The following is a 15,890-nucleotide window of genomic DNA, read 5'->3' on the forward strand; positions in this document are numbered from 1 at the left end:
GCGCTGTCACTGCATGGCTAATCATCTGAAGGTTCTCGATCATACTGGAATAGGATTTACTATCCTTTTGCGTCTGTCACTACGCCCAGCACTTGCGAGTTTGAAGCTCGTCACAACCATCCCTTCCAAGATCCTACTCGGAATACCACAGACAAGGTTTAGACTTTCCGGATCTCGAGAATGGCCGTCCATGGATTCTAACTTATACCACGAAGACTCTGATTAAGGAATCCAAGAGATACTCATTCAATCTAAGGTAGAACGGAAGTGGTTGTCAGGCACGCGTTCATGGGTTGGGAATGATGATGACTGTCACGATCATCACATTCATGTTGAAGTTTGAATGAATATCTTAGAATTGGAATAAGCTTGAATTGAATAGAAAACAGTAGTAGTTTGCATTAATTCTCAAGGAACAGCAGAGCTCCACACCTTAATCTATGGTGTGTAGAAACTCTACCATTGAAAATACATAAGAACAAGGTCTAGGCATGGCCGAGAGGCCAGCCTCCATAAAGATCTAAGATAGCATAAAACTAATCAAAGATGTCTAATACAATAGTAAAAAAGTTCTATTTATATCAGACTAGTTACTAGGATTACAGAAATAAGTAAATGATGTAGAAATCCACTTCAGGGGCCCACTTGGTGTGTGCTTGGGCTGAGCTTAAGCTTTACACGTACAGAGGTCTTTCTTGGAGTTAAACACCAGTTTGTAACGTGTTTCTGGCGTTTAACTCTGCTTTGCAACCTGTTTCTGGCGTTTAACTCCAGAATTGGGCAGAGAGCTGGCGTTGAACGCCAGTTTGCGTCATCTAAACTCGGGCAAAGTATGGACTATTATATATTGCTGGAAAGCCCTGAATGTCTACTTTCCAACGCAATTGAGAGCGCGCCATTTGGAGTTCTGTAGCTCCAGAAAATCCACTTCGAGTGCAGGGAGGTCAGAATCCAACAGCATCTGCAGTCCTTTGTCAGCCTCTGAATCTGATTTTTGCTCAGGTCCCTCAATTTCAGCCAGAAAATACCTGAAATCACAGAAAAACACACAAACTCATAGTAAAGTCCAGAAATGTGATTTTTAATTAAAAACTAATAAAAAATATAATAAAAACTAACTAGATTATACTAAAAACATACTAAAAACAATGCCAAAAAGCGTATAAATTATCCGCTAATCAACAATCCATATAGAAAACCCCAAAACAACCATCCCAATTCTAGCTATTATCCACCCAATAACCCAACCACTAACCAAAATAACTATCATCCACCCTCAACATCTCATAACCAACCACAAATACCACAAGATGCTCAAAGGATCTCCAACTTGGAGATACTGATGGAAAAGATGATGAAGCATCAGGAGATGACCAGCAAGAATCATGAAGCCTCAATGAGAAATTTAGAAAGGCAAATTGGACAATTGTCCAAGCAAGCAGTGATTGAAAGACCAACAAGCTCACTCCCAAGTGATACCATTCCAAATCCTAAAGAAGAATGCAAAGCCATCCAATTAAGGAGTGGAAGAACTTTGGTGAATGACAAAGAAGACAATAAGAAGCCTATGGAGAATGGTAAGAAGCCAGCTGAGAAAGATGAGGCCAACAACAAGGAAGAAATGACAGTAAGCAAGCAAGCTCAAGAGAAGGTTAAAGAGAAGGATGACCAGCCACAAGATTCAAGGAAAGGGAAGCAAGTAATAGAGGAACCATCTCAAGGGCAGAGCAAGTGGTGAAGACTTTCACACCTCCTTTCTCATATCCTCAAAGGTTCAACAAGGAAACCAAGGATCAACACTTCCCCAAATTCCTTGAAGTCTTCAAGAAGTTGGAGATTAATATCCCACTGGCTGAAGCATTAGAGCAGATGCCTCTATATACAAAATTCTTGAAAGAGCTTATCAATAAGAAGAAAAGCTAGCATGAGAAGGAGACCATTATGCTCACTGAAGAATGCAGTTCAGTAATTCAAAGGGATATTCCACCAAAGCTCAAAGATCCAGGAAGTTTTGTCATATCATGCACCATAGGTAAAATGACATTGGAGAAAGCCCTCTGTGATTTGGGAGCTAGTATCAACTTGATGCCTCTCTCAATGATGAAAAATCTTGCCATAGAAGAAATTAAACCCACCAGAATATCACTTGTAATGGCCGATAGATCAATTAAGATACCCAATGGAGTTGTGGAAAATCTACTAGTGAAGGTTGGGAATTTCATTTTCCTTGCCAATTTTGTGATTTTGGACACAGAAGAGGAGGGAAACAACCTAATCATCTTGGGAAGACCCTTCTTGGCCACCGCAAGGGCCATTATTGATGTAGAAAAGGGAGAAATGATCTTCAGGGTACACAATAAGCAAATGATCATCAATGTTTTCAAAGCAATGCAACACCCCCCTGAGCAAGAAAACTACATGAGAGTGGACATGATAGAAAGTTTGGTGGAAGACATGCTGGAAGCCAATTGTCATGAGCAATAAGATGAAGAAGAGGAAGGAGATCAAGAGACAATGGAAGAACAAATAGCTGAAATTTCCATTGAGAAAAAGGTGGAACAAGACAAGACAGAAGAGATGTCAAAACAAGAGTTGAAGCTTCTACCTACTCATCTTAAATATGCATTCCTTGGCACAACAGATAGCTTTCCAGTGACCATGAACTCTTCCCTGACTAAAGAAGAAGAAGAAAAACTCCTTAGTGTACTAAAAGCTCACAAAGATGCATTAGGATGGACCATTGATGACTTGAAAGGCATTAGCCCTGCAGTATGCATGCACAAGATTCTTTTAGAAGACAATTCCAAACCAGTAGTTCAACCTCAGAGGAGGCTAAACCCCACAATGAAGAAAGTTGTTCAGAAAGAAGTAATGAAGTTATGGAATGCAGGGATCATCTATCCTATCTCTGACAGCTCATGGATAAGCCCAGTTCAAGTGGTACCAAAGAAGGGTGGGATGACAGTCATTGTTAATGAGAAAAATGAGCTCATTCCCACAAGAACTGTGACAGGGTGGAGGATGTGTATTGATTACAGGAGGCTGAATGATGCCACACGTAAAGATCACTTTCCACTCCCCTTCATTGACCAAATGCTTGAGAGGCTAGCCGGCCATGCATATTACTGCTTCCTTGATGGGTATTCTGGCTATAATCAAATAGTGGTTGACCCCATGGATCAAGAGAAGACATCTTTCACCTGCCCTTTTGGAGTCTTCGCATACAGAATGATGCCATTTGGATTGTGTAATGCCCCAGCTACATTTCAAAAATGCATGCTATCAATCTTCTCAGATATGGTAGAAAAGTTTATTGAAGTTTTCATGGATGATTTTTCTGTTTTTGGTGATACTTTCAATGCTTGCTTGCATCATCTTACCCTAGTCTTGAAATGGTGCCAAGAAACCAATTTGGTTTTAAATTAGGAAAAATGTCATTTTATGGTACCCGAAGGAATTGTTCTTGGTCACAAAGTTTCAAGAAAAGGGATAGAAGTTGACAAGGCAAAGGTAGAAATCATAGAAAAACTTCTTTCACCAACTAATGTGAAAGTCGTTAGAAGTTCTTAGGACATGCTGGATTTTATAGAAGATTTATTAAGGATTTCTCAAAAATAGCCAAACCACTTAGCAATCTGTTGGTGGTTGACAATCCTTTTATTTTTGATGAAAGCTGTCAGCATGCCTTTGAAACTTTGAAAACTAAACTCACAACTGCACCAATCATCACACCCCCAGATTGGGGATTACCCTTTGAACTCATGTGTGATACAAGTGACATTGCAATTGGTGCTGTGTTGGGACAAAGGAAGGGAAATTTACACCATGTCATCTATTATGCAAGCAAAGTATTGAATGAAGCTCAAAAAAATTACACCACAACAGAGAAGGAATTATTGGCTGTGGTTTATGCATTTGATAAGTTTACATCATACTTGATTGGATCCAAGATTGTAGTTTATACTGACCATGCCGCCCTTAAGTATTTGATGTCAAAACAGCATGCCAAACCGAGACTTATCAGATGGATATTGTTTCTACAAGAGTTTGACATTGAAATAAAGGACAGGAAGGGTAGTGAGAACCAAGTTGCTGATCATCTATCAAGATTGCCACAAGAAACAATTCAAGAAGCCTCACATCCAGTGAATGAAAGCCTTCCAGATGAACATCTCTTACAGATCCAACAAGCCCCTTGGTTTGCAGACATTGCAAACTATAAGGTTGGAAGAAAGATTCCCAAGGAATTCACCAAGCAACAAGTGAAGAAGTTACTCAATGAAACAAAAAAATTCCTATGGGATGAACCATTCTTATTCAGGAGGTGTTCAGATGGAATGATTAGAAAATGTGTTCCTGAGAGTGAGATAAGAAACATATTGTTGCACTGTCATGGCTCAGCTTATGGTGGGCACTTTAGGCCCGAAAGAACAGTAGCCAAGATACTTTAAAGTGGATTTTATTGGCCTACCATATTCAAGGATGCTAGAGAGTTTGTTCACCAGTGTAATGAATGCCAAAGAGCTGGAGGATTAACAAAAAGGAATGAGATGCCACAGAACTACATCCTGGAGGTAGAACTATTTGATCTATGGGGCATTGATTTCATGGGCCCTTTTCCTCCTTCATATTCTTTCAAATACATACTTGTAGTAGTGGAGTATGTCTGAAAGTGGGTGGAAGCTATAGCCACAACCACATGTTATGCACAAATTGTCCTTCAATTCTTGAAGAAGCATATTTTCACTAGATATGGAGTGCCTAAGGGACTTGTTAGTGATGGCGGCAGTCATTTCTGCAACAAACAGATGGAGAAACTACTTCACAAATATGGGGTGATGCATAAAGTAGCCACACCATATCACCCACAGACCAATGGCCAAGCAGAGCTTGCAAATAGGGAGTTGAAGAGGATTTTGGAGAAGACTGTGGGAGCCACCAGAAAATATTGGGCCAGAAAGCTAGAAGATGCACTCTGACATACAGGACAGCATTCAAAACTCCTATTGGAAAGTCTCCCTTTCAGCTGTTATATGGCAAGTCTTGTCACCTCCCTGTAGAGCTTGAACATAAAGTTTTCTGGGCTACTAAACTCCTCAACCTGGATTCTCAAACAGCAGGGGAGAAGAGGCTACTACAACTAAATGAGTTGGATGAGTTTAGACTAGAAGCCTATGAAAATGCTAAGATATACAAAAAAAAGCTAAGAGGTGGCATGACAAAAAGATCTCAAAGAAAGAGTTCAAACCAGGACAGCAAGTACTCTTATATAACTCCAGGGTTAAAGTTTTCCCTGGCAAGCTCAAATCCAAATGGATTGGTCCCTACTTGGTGACAAAGGTTCTCCCTTATGGAAGCCTTGAATTGCTAGATGAAGCAACAAAGATCCATTTCACAGCAAACGGTCATAGGGTAAAGATTACTTAGGAGGCCAATGGGACAAAGAAAAGGAGGTTCAGAACCTGAGCTGAGCAAGAATGAAAGATGTCAAGCTAGTGACAATAAAAGAGCACTTGTTAGGAGGCAACCCAACCAGAGGTAGTTTTCTTTTCTTAACTATTTCAATAAAACGGTTGAGTAGTTTTATCTGTATTGCAAGGAGCTAAGTTTGGTGTTGCACACCAAAACAATCTAAGGGAGAATGAAGGAAGCTAAGTTTGGTGTTCCACCAAAAATCTCATTTAAAAATGCATTTTCACCTTCTGCATAAGTAGTTACTAGCTCCAAGCAATCAGAAAATTACTTAACCACTGTCTGTTTTCTAGTTTTTAGTTTTATGACCTTCAGCAAAGGCACAAGGTTTCATATATATGTGGAAGACTTGTTGCATAAGGAGCATTGGCAAGGAACTAAGTTTGGTGTTCACACACCAAAAATAAGTTCAAAAGCCTACAAGCAAATCTTGCATACTAACCAGCTGCCTAAGGACTTGAGAAACAAGCAACTTCTAAAGATTATGCAGGAAAACATTCAATCTGTGAAAGAGGTCTGCATCATCATCCAAAGGAGGAACAACAGAGAGAAATAATGATGACAGAAGAAAAAGCTGAGAGACATTCCCAACAGGTTGTATTGATACTTAATCCTTGTTGTTGTGAAGTATTTTGACTTGGGATTTCTATGTCTTGCTGAATTGTTCAATTAGGTATAAGTGAAGATGTTTGCCAAAAATGCTAGCCTGCATTGTGCTTGTCATAACTCATCTGCTAAATTCTGTTTTATTCCCTGCTGCATGAATAAAAGAAAAATGTTTGAAATAGAGAGTGATTGTCCAATGTTGTGGAAATTAGAATGAGAATTCAGTGGTGGTACTTGTTTGATTTAATGGTTAGCTCAAATAACAAAAGCTACATAATAAAATGCCCTTTGTAGTGTGAACTAAGTTGCTATCATAAAGCCTTTCATCAATGAATATCCCTTGAGAATGAAGTAAAATAAGAAAGAAAAGAAAAAGAAAAGCCAAGAATTGGTAAAGAAACAAACAATAAGGCTAGACACCAATAGCTTGGACCTTAGGACATATGCCTGTGGTGTTTTTGTACTAGGATATGCTTGGACAAGTAGGTTCTAAGGAGTATTTTAAAACTTGGCCACTTGGATTAACTAATCTGGGATTGCCAATCGAAAGTCCACTATCAAGAGTAACCTAGTTACAAAGCATTTAGTAATCCAAAGAGATGCTGGGCATCAATGTTCCTAGGAAGAAATTGTGAGCCAAGTGTCTGTGGTGAAGAAGTGTTGAGCAAAAATTGAGCCAAAAGGCTGCTGCAACACTTGCCACCAAGCTTTCATTAATAAATAAGCTTCCTAAGAAAAAGAAAGAAAAAGCTAGCAAGGGATCAATTAAAAAGCAAGGCAATATAGCAGCAACTCTAGTGAACCATCAAAGGGACATTTCATATCAGATAGCTATGAATAATTGAGCTACATTTGTCTGCATAAAACCCCATGAACCAAGTTGAATTATCTGCTAAATAAGGACATGCATGCTTCTCTGTTTCATTTCATTTCTTCTTATGTTTAGTGCTTGCTTGGGGACAAGCAAGGTTTAAGTTTGGTGTTGTGATGACAGATCATCTTATGCTAGCTTTTCAAGCATTTTTCACTTGTTTCATTAGGTTTTATGCACTTTCTTGCATTATAACTAAGTGATTTGGAGTGGATTTGCATGGTTATGTCAATTCAATCAACCATCATTTATTTGACACAAAATCATAAGGTTTAAGCTAGAATTAGTTGGTTTTTGAATGATTTAGAGATCTTGTGAATTTGGTGATGCTTTGGTTGGTTGTTTTGAATACTTGCAGGTGAAGAAATGATGAAAAAAAAAGGAAAGAGGAACCTTAGAACACGCTTTGGACCTTAGGCCACGCTTTGAAAAGCGTGACCCAAGACATTAAAGCATTGTGCATCAAAAGGGGGCAAGGGCCAGCGCTCGAATAATGAGGGCAGCGCTCTCTCATTGAGCGCTAGAGGAAGAAGAACCAAAGCAAAGGCAAGGGCGCTACGTTGATTTTCCAAACAGAGCGCTACAAGGAGGCACTCAAGCATGTAGCGCCACATTAAGTGTTTTAACTTTATCGTGGCCTCAACAAAATAAAAGCAAGGCGCGACACTAGCAAGTGAAACCATCAAGGTTCGAAATGGGAACCAAGAAAAGCGCGCACAAGGCATAGAAAGGGCACTACATTAATTCAATTAACTGAGGGCTACTTTGCTACAAGAAAATTGGCTCAAAAGGAAGCCACCAGGGCTCGAAGATGGAGACCATACAAGGCACAATGTAGCGCTACGTTATGTGCAATTCACTGAGTGCTACAATTGAAGCTTGGCACGAGCCCAGACATAAGGCAAGAGAGGGCAACGTTTTCTTTCTTGACTGAGCGCTCCACTGGAGCCAGCACTTGGGGCCAATTTCAATCAAAAGCCAATTTGGATCCACTTCTTCACCAATTTGAAAAGCCCACTCCAAGTTCTGAAAATCAAAAATAGAAAGTGTATAAATAGGAGTTAGTTTGATTTATAGAGGACCTTTACCTTGACTTTTGAATCTTTTAGCACTTTTACTCTTTCTTGGAGCTGAATTTTAGTTTTCATTAGAATTTTCATTTGAAATTTGGGAATTGGGATTGAGATCTGAGTTTTCTTTCATTTTGTTCTTACTTCTACAACTTCCATCTTCTGTTTTGAATTTTGGATTGAGATTGAAGGAATTCTGTTTCAATTCTTGATCTGAAATTCATCTTTGTTCTTCTTCTACATAATTCTAAGAATTGAGGAATTGGATCTGAATTTCATTGCTGTTTCATTTACATTTCTTCTGCATTTTATTTTCTGTTTGATCAAGGAAGTGATTGAGATCTAGATCTGCTTTCTAGTCTCATTGCTCTTCTTAGATCTTCAATTTCTCTTTGAGAATTTCGTAATTGAGCTCAGCTTCTTTTTGTTTTGCTTCTTCAAGTAATTTTCCATTTCTGTTTGATACTAAACTGAACTTCTTTACTTCACAGCTTTCTGATTTACTTTGGCTTGCATTTTTCTTGTTTAATTTTGAATCCCAGCTCCCAAATTCCTTTAATCTTCAAGCAATTTAAGTTTTCCAGCAATTTAGATTCAGTAATTTACATTTCTAACACTTTAAGCTTCAGCCATTTACATTTCTTGCAATCTAAGTTTCAGTCATTTACATTACTTGCACTTTAAGATTCAGCTCTTTTATTTCTTTTGCACTTTACTTTTCTGTCAATTTCCCTTCTCCCTTTTATTTTCATGCAATTTAGCTTCTGTTGATCACAATTCACCCAAATTCTCACTTGTTTGCTTAACTAAATTCACCACCTAACTAAAATTGCTCAATCCTTCAATCCCTGTGGGATCGACCTCACTCTTGTGAGTTATTACTACTTGATGCGACCCGGTACACTTGCCGGTGTGTTTTATGTTGGAATCTGATTTCCACTCATCACCGCCTCCATTTTAGACCCACTAACGTCGTGAGTACTGCTCCACTTTTCTTCACTTTCTTTGCATTGCATTCACAAATAGAAAATAAAAAAAGCTTTTCATGTGATTGAAGTGGCTGATTATTCCGACGGCGGTGGAAGGATGTTGCAAAAGCTTTTTATTGGTTTATTTGAATTTGGTACCATAAAAATTTGACCCCCCTTACAGTGATGAAGGAATAGGAAATTAGGTTTCTGAAAAACGGCGTCGTTTTTCTTGTGCCACGTGTAAATTAAATTTGCCACGTCATTTTTCTAGTGACGGAAATGGATGGAAGAGCCAATTTGAGTTACGCATTAAAATTTTAGGGTACAATTTGGGTCAATTAAAAATTTGAGAATTAAATTGAATCTGGGTCAAATTTCAGAGATTATTTTGAATTTTAACTCGGTTTCGTAGCACTGAAAGTCGAAGAAGCATGAGAGAGAAGGTACCACTGTCAGGTGTCAACTAAATTTGCCACGTCATTTTTCTGGTGACGGAAATGGACAGAAGAGCCAATTTGAGGTACGCATTAAAATTTTAGGATACAATTTGGGTCAATTAAAAATTTGAGGATTAAATTGAATTGGGATCAAATTTCAGAGATTATTTTGAATATTAACTCAGTTTCGTAGCACCGAAAGTCAAAGAAGCATGAGAGAGAGGAGGTAAAAGCAGCTTCTCAGTGTAGTAAAGCAAGAACGGAAATGATCACTTTCACAGCTCCTAATTTGGGCATTTTGCAACATTCTTTTCCAAGTAGTTTCTTTCCACATCAAATTATAATTCGAAGAGAGATCAAGTGATTGTAATTTGGAAAGGTGTGATTATTTGGGAAGGAATTTCACCTATGAATTCACAATTAGATAAATTCAAGTGTGTGAGACTCACAAGCTTACTAAACTGAGATGACAATGGAGAAAAATGGAAAGAATTGAAAGCAAGGTTGAGTGTTTGGAGATGAGTAAGATGAAAAAGAGTGCTATTGGGAAAAAGAAGAACAATAAAACTGCATTTTGGAAAAAGCAAATCAAAGAAGACAGCTATAATATAGCAAATTACATTTTGATGTGTATCAGAAGTACTCAAGGCATGATAAACACTGCAAAATGTGTCATACCTGATCAAAGGAATAATCCTTGCTAAATTCAATTAGATGAAGCATCTGTAGAGCGTTTGAACTAACTATTTCAATAGGGAGTTCGTTCAATAAATGATGCAGAACAACTGAAACACATGAAACACTCCCAAAATCCTGTTGATTCTTCATCAATCCCAGCTCTGCAAGAACTTCACTGACTTGTCCCTTTGGCAAAGTAAAGATATATTTAGATCACCATAAAACACAGGTTGAAGAAGGGGAAAAAAAAGCAGGGCAAACAATCAGCAATTTTTTTTATTTTCCATTATAATAATGAGAAGAACCCTAATAATGTTTAATTTTATTAGCATAGGTAATTTCGGTTTCAAGAAGTTCCAACCAGCATAACCATTATGGGACCGTGATCACATATAATATTGTAGAAAATAAGTACACTAATGGAAAGAAACTACATACATACCTGAGATAACCCATTAAATATATACTTCATAATATACTCAATGGTTGGTTCCATTAGACTAACTTGCAATCTTTTGTTGTGTTTAACATTTCCATGAGTGCTTTCATTTGCTGATAAAATTTTCATCAAAATGACTCTGATGTCATTCATAAATGTTATAAGATAACCTGTCCCAGTTGGAGAAATAAAGAATTAAGTTTTTGAAGATAATCACAAGAAAAAATTATATAACATCAATCAGATGCATTATAGATTAAACAGCAAAATAAGTAAACAAAATGATCCATGCATCCCACTGAGAATCCCACTGAGAACAAGGTATAAGACAGAAAATAAATCTCAAGAAACCAACCAGATAGAGCATAGAATACAAACAACAGTACAGATTGTAAAGTAGAAATTGGTGCACAGCAGTAGAGGAATAATTTGTTAACTTACTCTAGAAATAACTATGAAAATAATGTTTTTACCACCAAACTGTTCACATTCTCTACAACATTTTGAATGTGCAAATTACAGAAGAATACAAGAACTTTAAAAACAAAACCATTGGTATACTAGAAGCAATAAGCAAAAGGTGTTTGACACTGAGGTTTTGGGGGTCATAGGTTGCCAGGGTAACAGTGTATATGATATACGTAAAAATATGCACCAGCAAACATATTAATCAAAATACCTATATCATGTGAAATAAGCTTCTGAGCACAGTGAGCCATATAAAAACGACAATATGCAGATGCTACAGGATCCCCCAATCCTCTTATCATCATTACCAAGCGCCAAAGACTGTCTTCAGGTTGGTCAAGCAGAAATTGCCAGCAAGGCAATATTGCCAACTCTAGGTAACTAAAGTAAAATTCCCAAAACACGGTAAGCACTCAACAAAATTGAGGAGGAAACTTTAAGCCAAAATGTTGAATACAGAAATTTATTAATGCAAAGAAATAGTGCATAGAAAGAGAATAAGGTTTCTACACAAGAAAAAGAAAACATGTAGGTCCTATAAGATAAACTGAAAAAGAAGCATGACTACTTTTTTTTTTTGAAACTGGCTTTGATTTAGCTTCCAAGTGTGATGATGAAGACATTAGAATGAATAGATGGAATAAAACATTCAGAAACATACATCAACAAGACCTACAAAAAAAATTTCACGAAAAGAAACATAGAATACATTAAATACAGAGAAAAGGATAAGGACTTTACATGCGTGAAAGAAGCTCTTGCACAACACCAATTTTGTTGAACCAGTTGTTGCAAGTTTCTTTAGCATCACTACAAATATCGCTTGCCTTAAAGTTTTCTGCACCGTCAGTCAACAGATTTGGATAAACGATAGGATGCCAATACAAGTTTTGAAGCAACTATCAATTATCAAACACCATCAAGCTTATATGATGTATAAATTAGCTACAACAAGAAAATAATTTTAACATTTGGAGACTTCTGAGGGAAGTTACTGTAACAACCCATTTATCAAGTTATCGATAATACATGGAGAAGTTTTGGCAAACAATTTTTATATAGGGGTTTCTCCTATAAGCAACAATCTTGTAGCAACAATTTTTATTTGCCTTCATTGTGGTTCACCATAAGCTACCCATTTGACGGGTACAAAAGAGGGACAGATTCCAGATTGAAGATTCTCAACCACTATTGATATTGGAAATGCCTAAGGAAACACTCTGGGTAAAACTAATTGTGTGAGAGATAGATTCAAATTAAGAAGAGACCTGCTAAGTTGCAGAGTAAGGCTCCATCTTCAGTAAACTCGGCTTTCCGCTTTATGCGTTGCCAAACCAATTCGCCAAGCATGTCCATGATATCTGTGACAAGGACAAAAAGTGTAGGATAAAACTCAGAAACGGACGTATCCATCAGAAGCTTAACTGCCTGCAAACAGAACAATCAGTTTCAACTTTCAAGTTCATATAAACAACCCATATCAAGATAAGAAATAAAGAAAAATATTATTTCATCCCAAAATAAGAAATTATTTCAAATCCCTTCTTCCCCCAGCGGTCCCTTCTCACCCAAGCAAACTTACTATTATACATGATTTGGATTTTAGTTAGGTAGCTTATCTCTGTCTGAGCCTCTTCTATTTATTTAACATATGGTTCAACAAAATTAAACAAGAATTTCCTTCTTATAACAACAAACAACAACAACAAAGCCTTGTCCCACTAGGTGGGGTCGGCTAAGAATTTCCTTCTTATATGTAAACAAAATACTACTAGGTCTATAAAGGAAAAAATAAAACATAAAAACAGTAAGTATATGAATTTTTGAAAAAATCCTCTATGCAATGCACAAACCCAAAAACAAGCATTGAAGGTAATTTTTATACATTCTATAATAACAACCCAGAAACTGTTAAATGTATCAACATCTACCTTTATAGATAACTTTAAGGATGTTACACGATCTTCAGCTAGCCAAGAACGGTTAATTTCATCTTTGAGCTCATGTAACCGAGACACATACTCTTGCCAAGTAATCACCTTGACACCCTCATCAGCAAATTTTTGTGGATCGTCCAGTTCCTCCAAATGCATAATTGTTGAAGATTTCTCATGCACTGAAAATCATGACATCACATAAATAAATAGAGACAAATACAATTTTTTTTAAAATAAATAAGTAAATAAAAGAAGGATAAACAATGTAATAGATATGGGCATGCATTTTGCATTTCTCATTCGAAGATCAGGCATCTGTGATTAAAATAGAAATAATTAGCCATTATGATTAACTAAAAAAAATAAAGGGTTACAGAACAAAAAGGAAACCATTTTGAAAAGCTTACTGAAGACATTGAAACCATTTTGGTGACAGGAAACCTCTGCATTAGTAATCTCCTGAAAGAGGTCCACTCCTTGGTTGGATGATGATCCACCGCATTGCTGAGGTTGTCAGGATCAGGAGATTCGACCTTTGCCTCGTTATCAGTTCCTCTCAGTGGATCAAAGAAATCACTGTTACCACTTTCCACAACATCACCCTAAAAACAAGAAGTCAAGAACATCAACACAACAACTAAGTACCGAGACCAATGCAAGTAACGGAAATTCCAAACATAATAAAAAAAATCGAATCAACCTGAAAATCATAACATAGACAACTACTACTCAGAAATAAAAATTCACTAAGCATTTCAACAAATATTAACAAGTCCTCAAATGAAGTTACTTAACCAAATCCTCCCTGCATTTTGCTGTGTAGTTAAACATAACAAAAATCTCTATCTATAGAACACTTTCTCTCGCCAGATTTTGTTATGAAACTCACTACGATCATATCACTAAGCTCAACAACATTGAAATCATTAACCTACACTAAACAGAAGCTAACAGAAAATAACTAGCTTAAACAGAAATACTAAGACATAATAATTTGCTTACGACTAAACAAAATCAAATCTATCAGCGTGATTCGTGGTATATCCGAAACAGTGAAGTGCTAGTGAAAGATCAAAAGAGAGAGAGAATAATTGAACCTGAGGGAGTGGCGGAGAGGGTGCAGCTGAAAGAGGGTGAGCATCGGCGCGTAGGCGAGGTAGAGCGTGAGATTCACGCATCGGTGTAGTTGCGGGGCCTGAATTCCATCGAACGAAGAAACAAGAACTGAGCTGAGAGGTTTCACAGCGAAGACTGAAGTCGCCACCAAATATCGGCACTTTCTTTCCAGCGTTTCTTCCACAGTTGGTTAAGTCTTTTTCTTATTGTTATTCAAAAATATTATTTTTTTTTATGACTGGAAATAACATAAAAAAAGACCTAAGAAAAAGAGTAGAATTCTTCTCTAATAATAATGTCTAAACTATTACGGGGTAGCAACCGTTCCAAGTATACCTGCTTATTAAAAGCAGCAGTTTTCACCATTAAATCAGCCATTCTGTTTGCTGTGCGCTGAATGAGTACTACCGTAATTGTCAAATTACGCTGGAGCATCTCTTTGATTTTGTCAAGTAAATCATAGTCAGTCCTAATCATGCTGGTTGTGTCTCGTGAAATAAAAAGAAACGCATCAAGATTATCAGTTTCACATATGACCTCTTTGCACTCGCAATCCCAAGCCATAACAAGTCCTCTCCAAATAGCATGAAACTCACAACAGAGAACACTAGAAAGAGGCATACTGGCAGAACAACCTTTTATCCGAATTCCCATGTTGTCTCTAATAATACACCCAAAACTAGCTAATTGCTCATTTTCAAAAATGTTTGCATCACAGTTCACTTTACAGACATTTATCGGAGGTGATTCCAGTTACATTGCAAAGAGGAATGAGTAATATAGTTACATTGCAAAGAGGAAGGAGTAATATGTTTTGGTGGTAATGACATTGGAGAAATCTCGAGTAGCATGTTTAGCCAAGTAAACAATTTTCTCCCTATTCCATGGATCATCTTGATGGAAGATGTCATTGTTCCTGTCCCTCCAAATCCACCAAAAGGCCGCTGCAAAGAGGAACTCATTTTTTTTTAGGTTAGAACGAATCCAAGACACAAAATCCAAACCAAAATCCACAGCGGTCATTTCCAAGTTTAAGCTAATCCAAATCTGACGAGTTTTTTGGCAAGTCCTAAAGCAATGGTTAATATCCTCTAGAGCAAGATAACATCTCTGACAAAAATCAGAAGTAGCAAGACCTCTTTGAAACCGGTAGCTAGCTGTGGGAACTTCGTTATTGAGGCAAAGTCAGAGCAGACACTTTATCTTCTCTGGTATTCTCAAGCGCCAAAGCCAAAGCTAATTTTCATTATCATTCCAGCCAAATTTCTTCTTCAATAGCCATTCATACCAACCCGCTTTTAGTCGAGTAGGTGAGAGTATTTGAGTTTATCCAAAACCAACCTGTTTTATCTCCTGCTTGCTTGATAGGATCAAAGAGCATCAAATCAAGTTTAATTTCTTTCGGAATCATTGTGCAAAGAATATCCCACCGCCAATGTCCATGGTGCCAGACATCTTCTAGTTTCAAGAGAGAATCAGAAATGTGTACAAAAGGAGCCAAAGGAACTAGCGTTCCAGATGGTCGCTAAGCATGATACCAAAAGGATTGAGACATCCTGTCTATACACCATTCAAAACCATCACAAAGATTTTCTATTATCTTATAAATTGCTCGCCACGTGCTTGAAACATTATTAGAAAAATTGGGTGAAAAACAAGAACCCCCAGATAAATATTTTGCCAACATAATCCTTACCAAAAGCTTGTCTTTATTATCCAGTAATTGCCAAACAAGCTTTCCTAATAAAGCAAAATTCACACATTGAGTATCTCTAATTCCCAAACCTTCATATTTTCTTGGAGTGACAACTTTGTTCCACTTGAC

The 15,890-nt window shown here is 37.3% G+C and overlaps 1 protein-coding gene across 3 annotated transcripts; it reads right to left on the bottom strand.

Moving 5' to 3' along the window:
- Positions 1 to 374: 374 nt before the first annotated feature.
- On the bottom strand, positions 375 to 14,257 carry LOC112766286 (uncharacterized). Of its 3 annotated transcripts, none has more exons than XM_072223161.1 (9): positions 14,047 to 14,257; positions 13,357 to 13,551; positions 12,944 to 13,128; positions 12,281 to 12,440; positions 11,754 to 11,850; positions 11,224 to 11,393; positions 10,548 to 10,714; positions 10,106 to 10,291; positions 375 to 1,028 (listed from the first exon to the last, which is right to left on the bottom strand). In XM_072223161.1, coding segments are annotated over exons 2-9 (981 nt in total). In that variant the 5' UTR covers positions 13,358 to 13,551; positions 14,047 to 14,257; the 3' UTR covers positions 375 to 1,013. The 3 variants fall into 3 exon arrangements, with proteins under 3 accessions (XP_072079262.1, XP_025667980.1, XP_072079261.1); XM_025812195.3 differs by lacking the exon at positions 375 to 1,028 and adding an exon at positions 6,092 to 6,228; XM_072223160.1 differs by lacking the exon at positions 375 to 1,028 and adding an exon at positions 7,492 to 7,975.
- Positions 14,258 to 15,890: the final 1,633 nt, after the last annotated feature.

This window comes from Arachis hypogaea, chromosome 17, assembly GCF_003086295.3.
Source record: "Arachis hypogaea cultivar Tifrunner chromosome 17, arahy.Tifrunner.gnm2.J5K5, whole genome shotgun sequence".
In the NCBI taxonomy this organism is placed as follows: domain Eukaryota; kingdom Viridiplantae; phylum Streptophyta; class Magnoliopsida; order Fabales; family Fabaceae; genus Arachis; species Arachis hypogaea.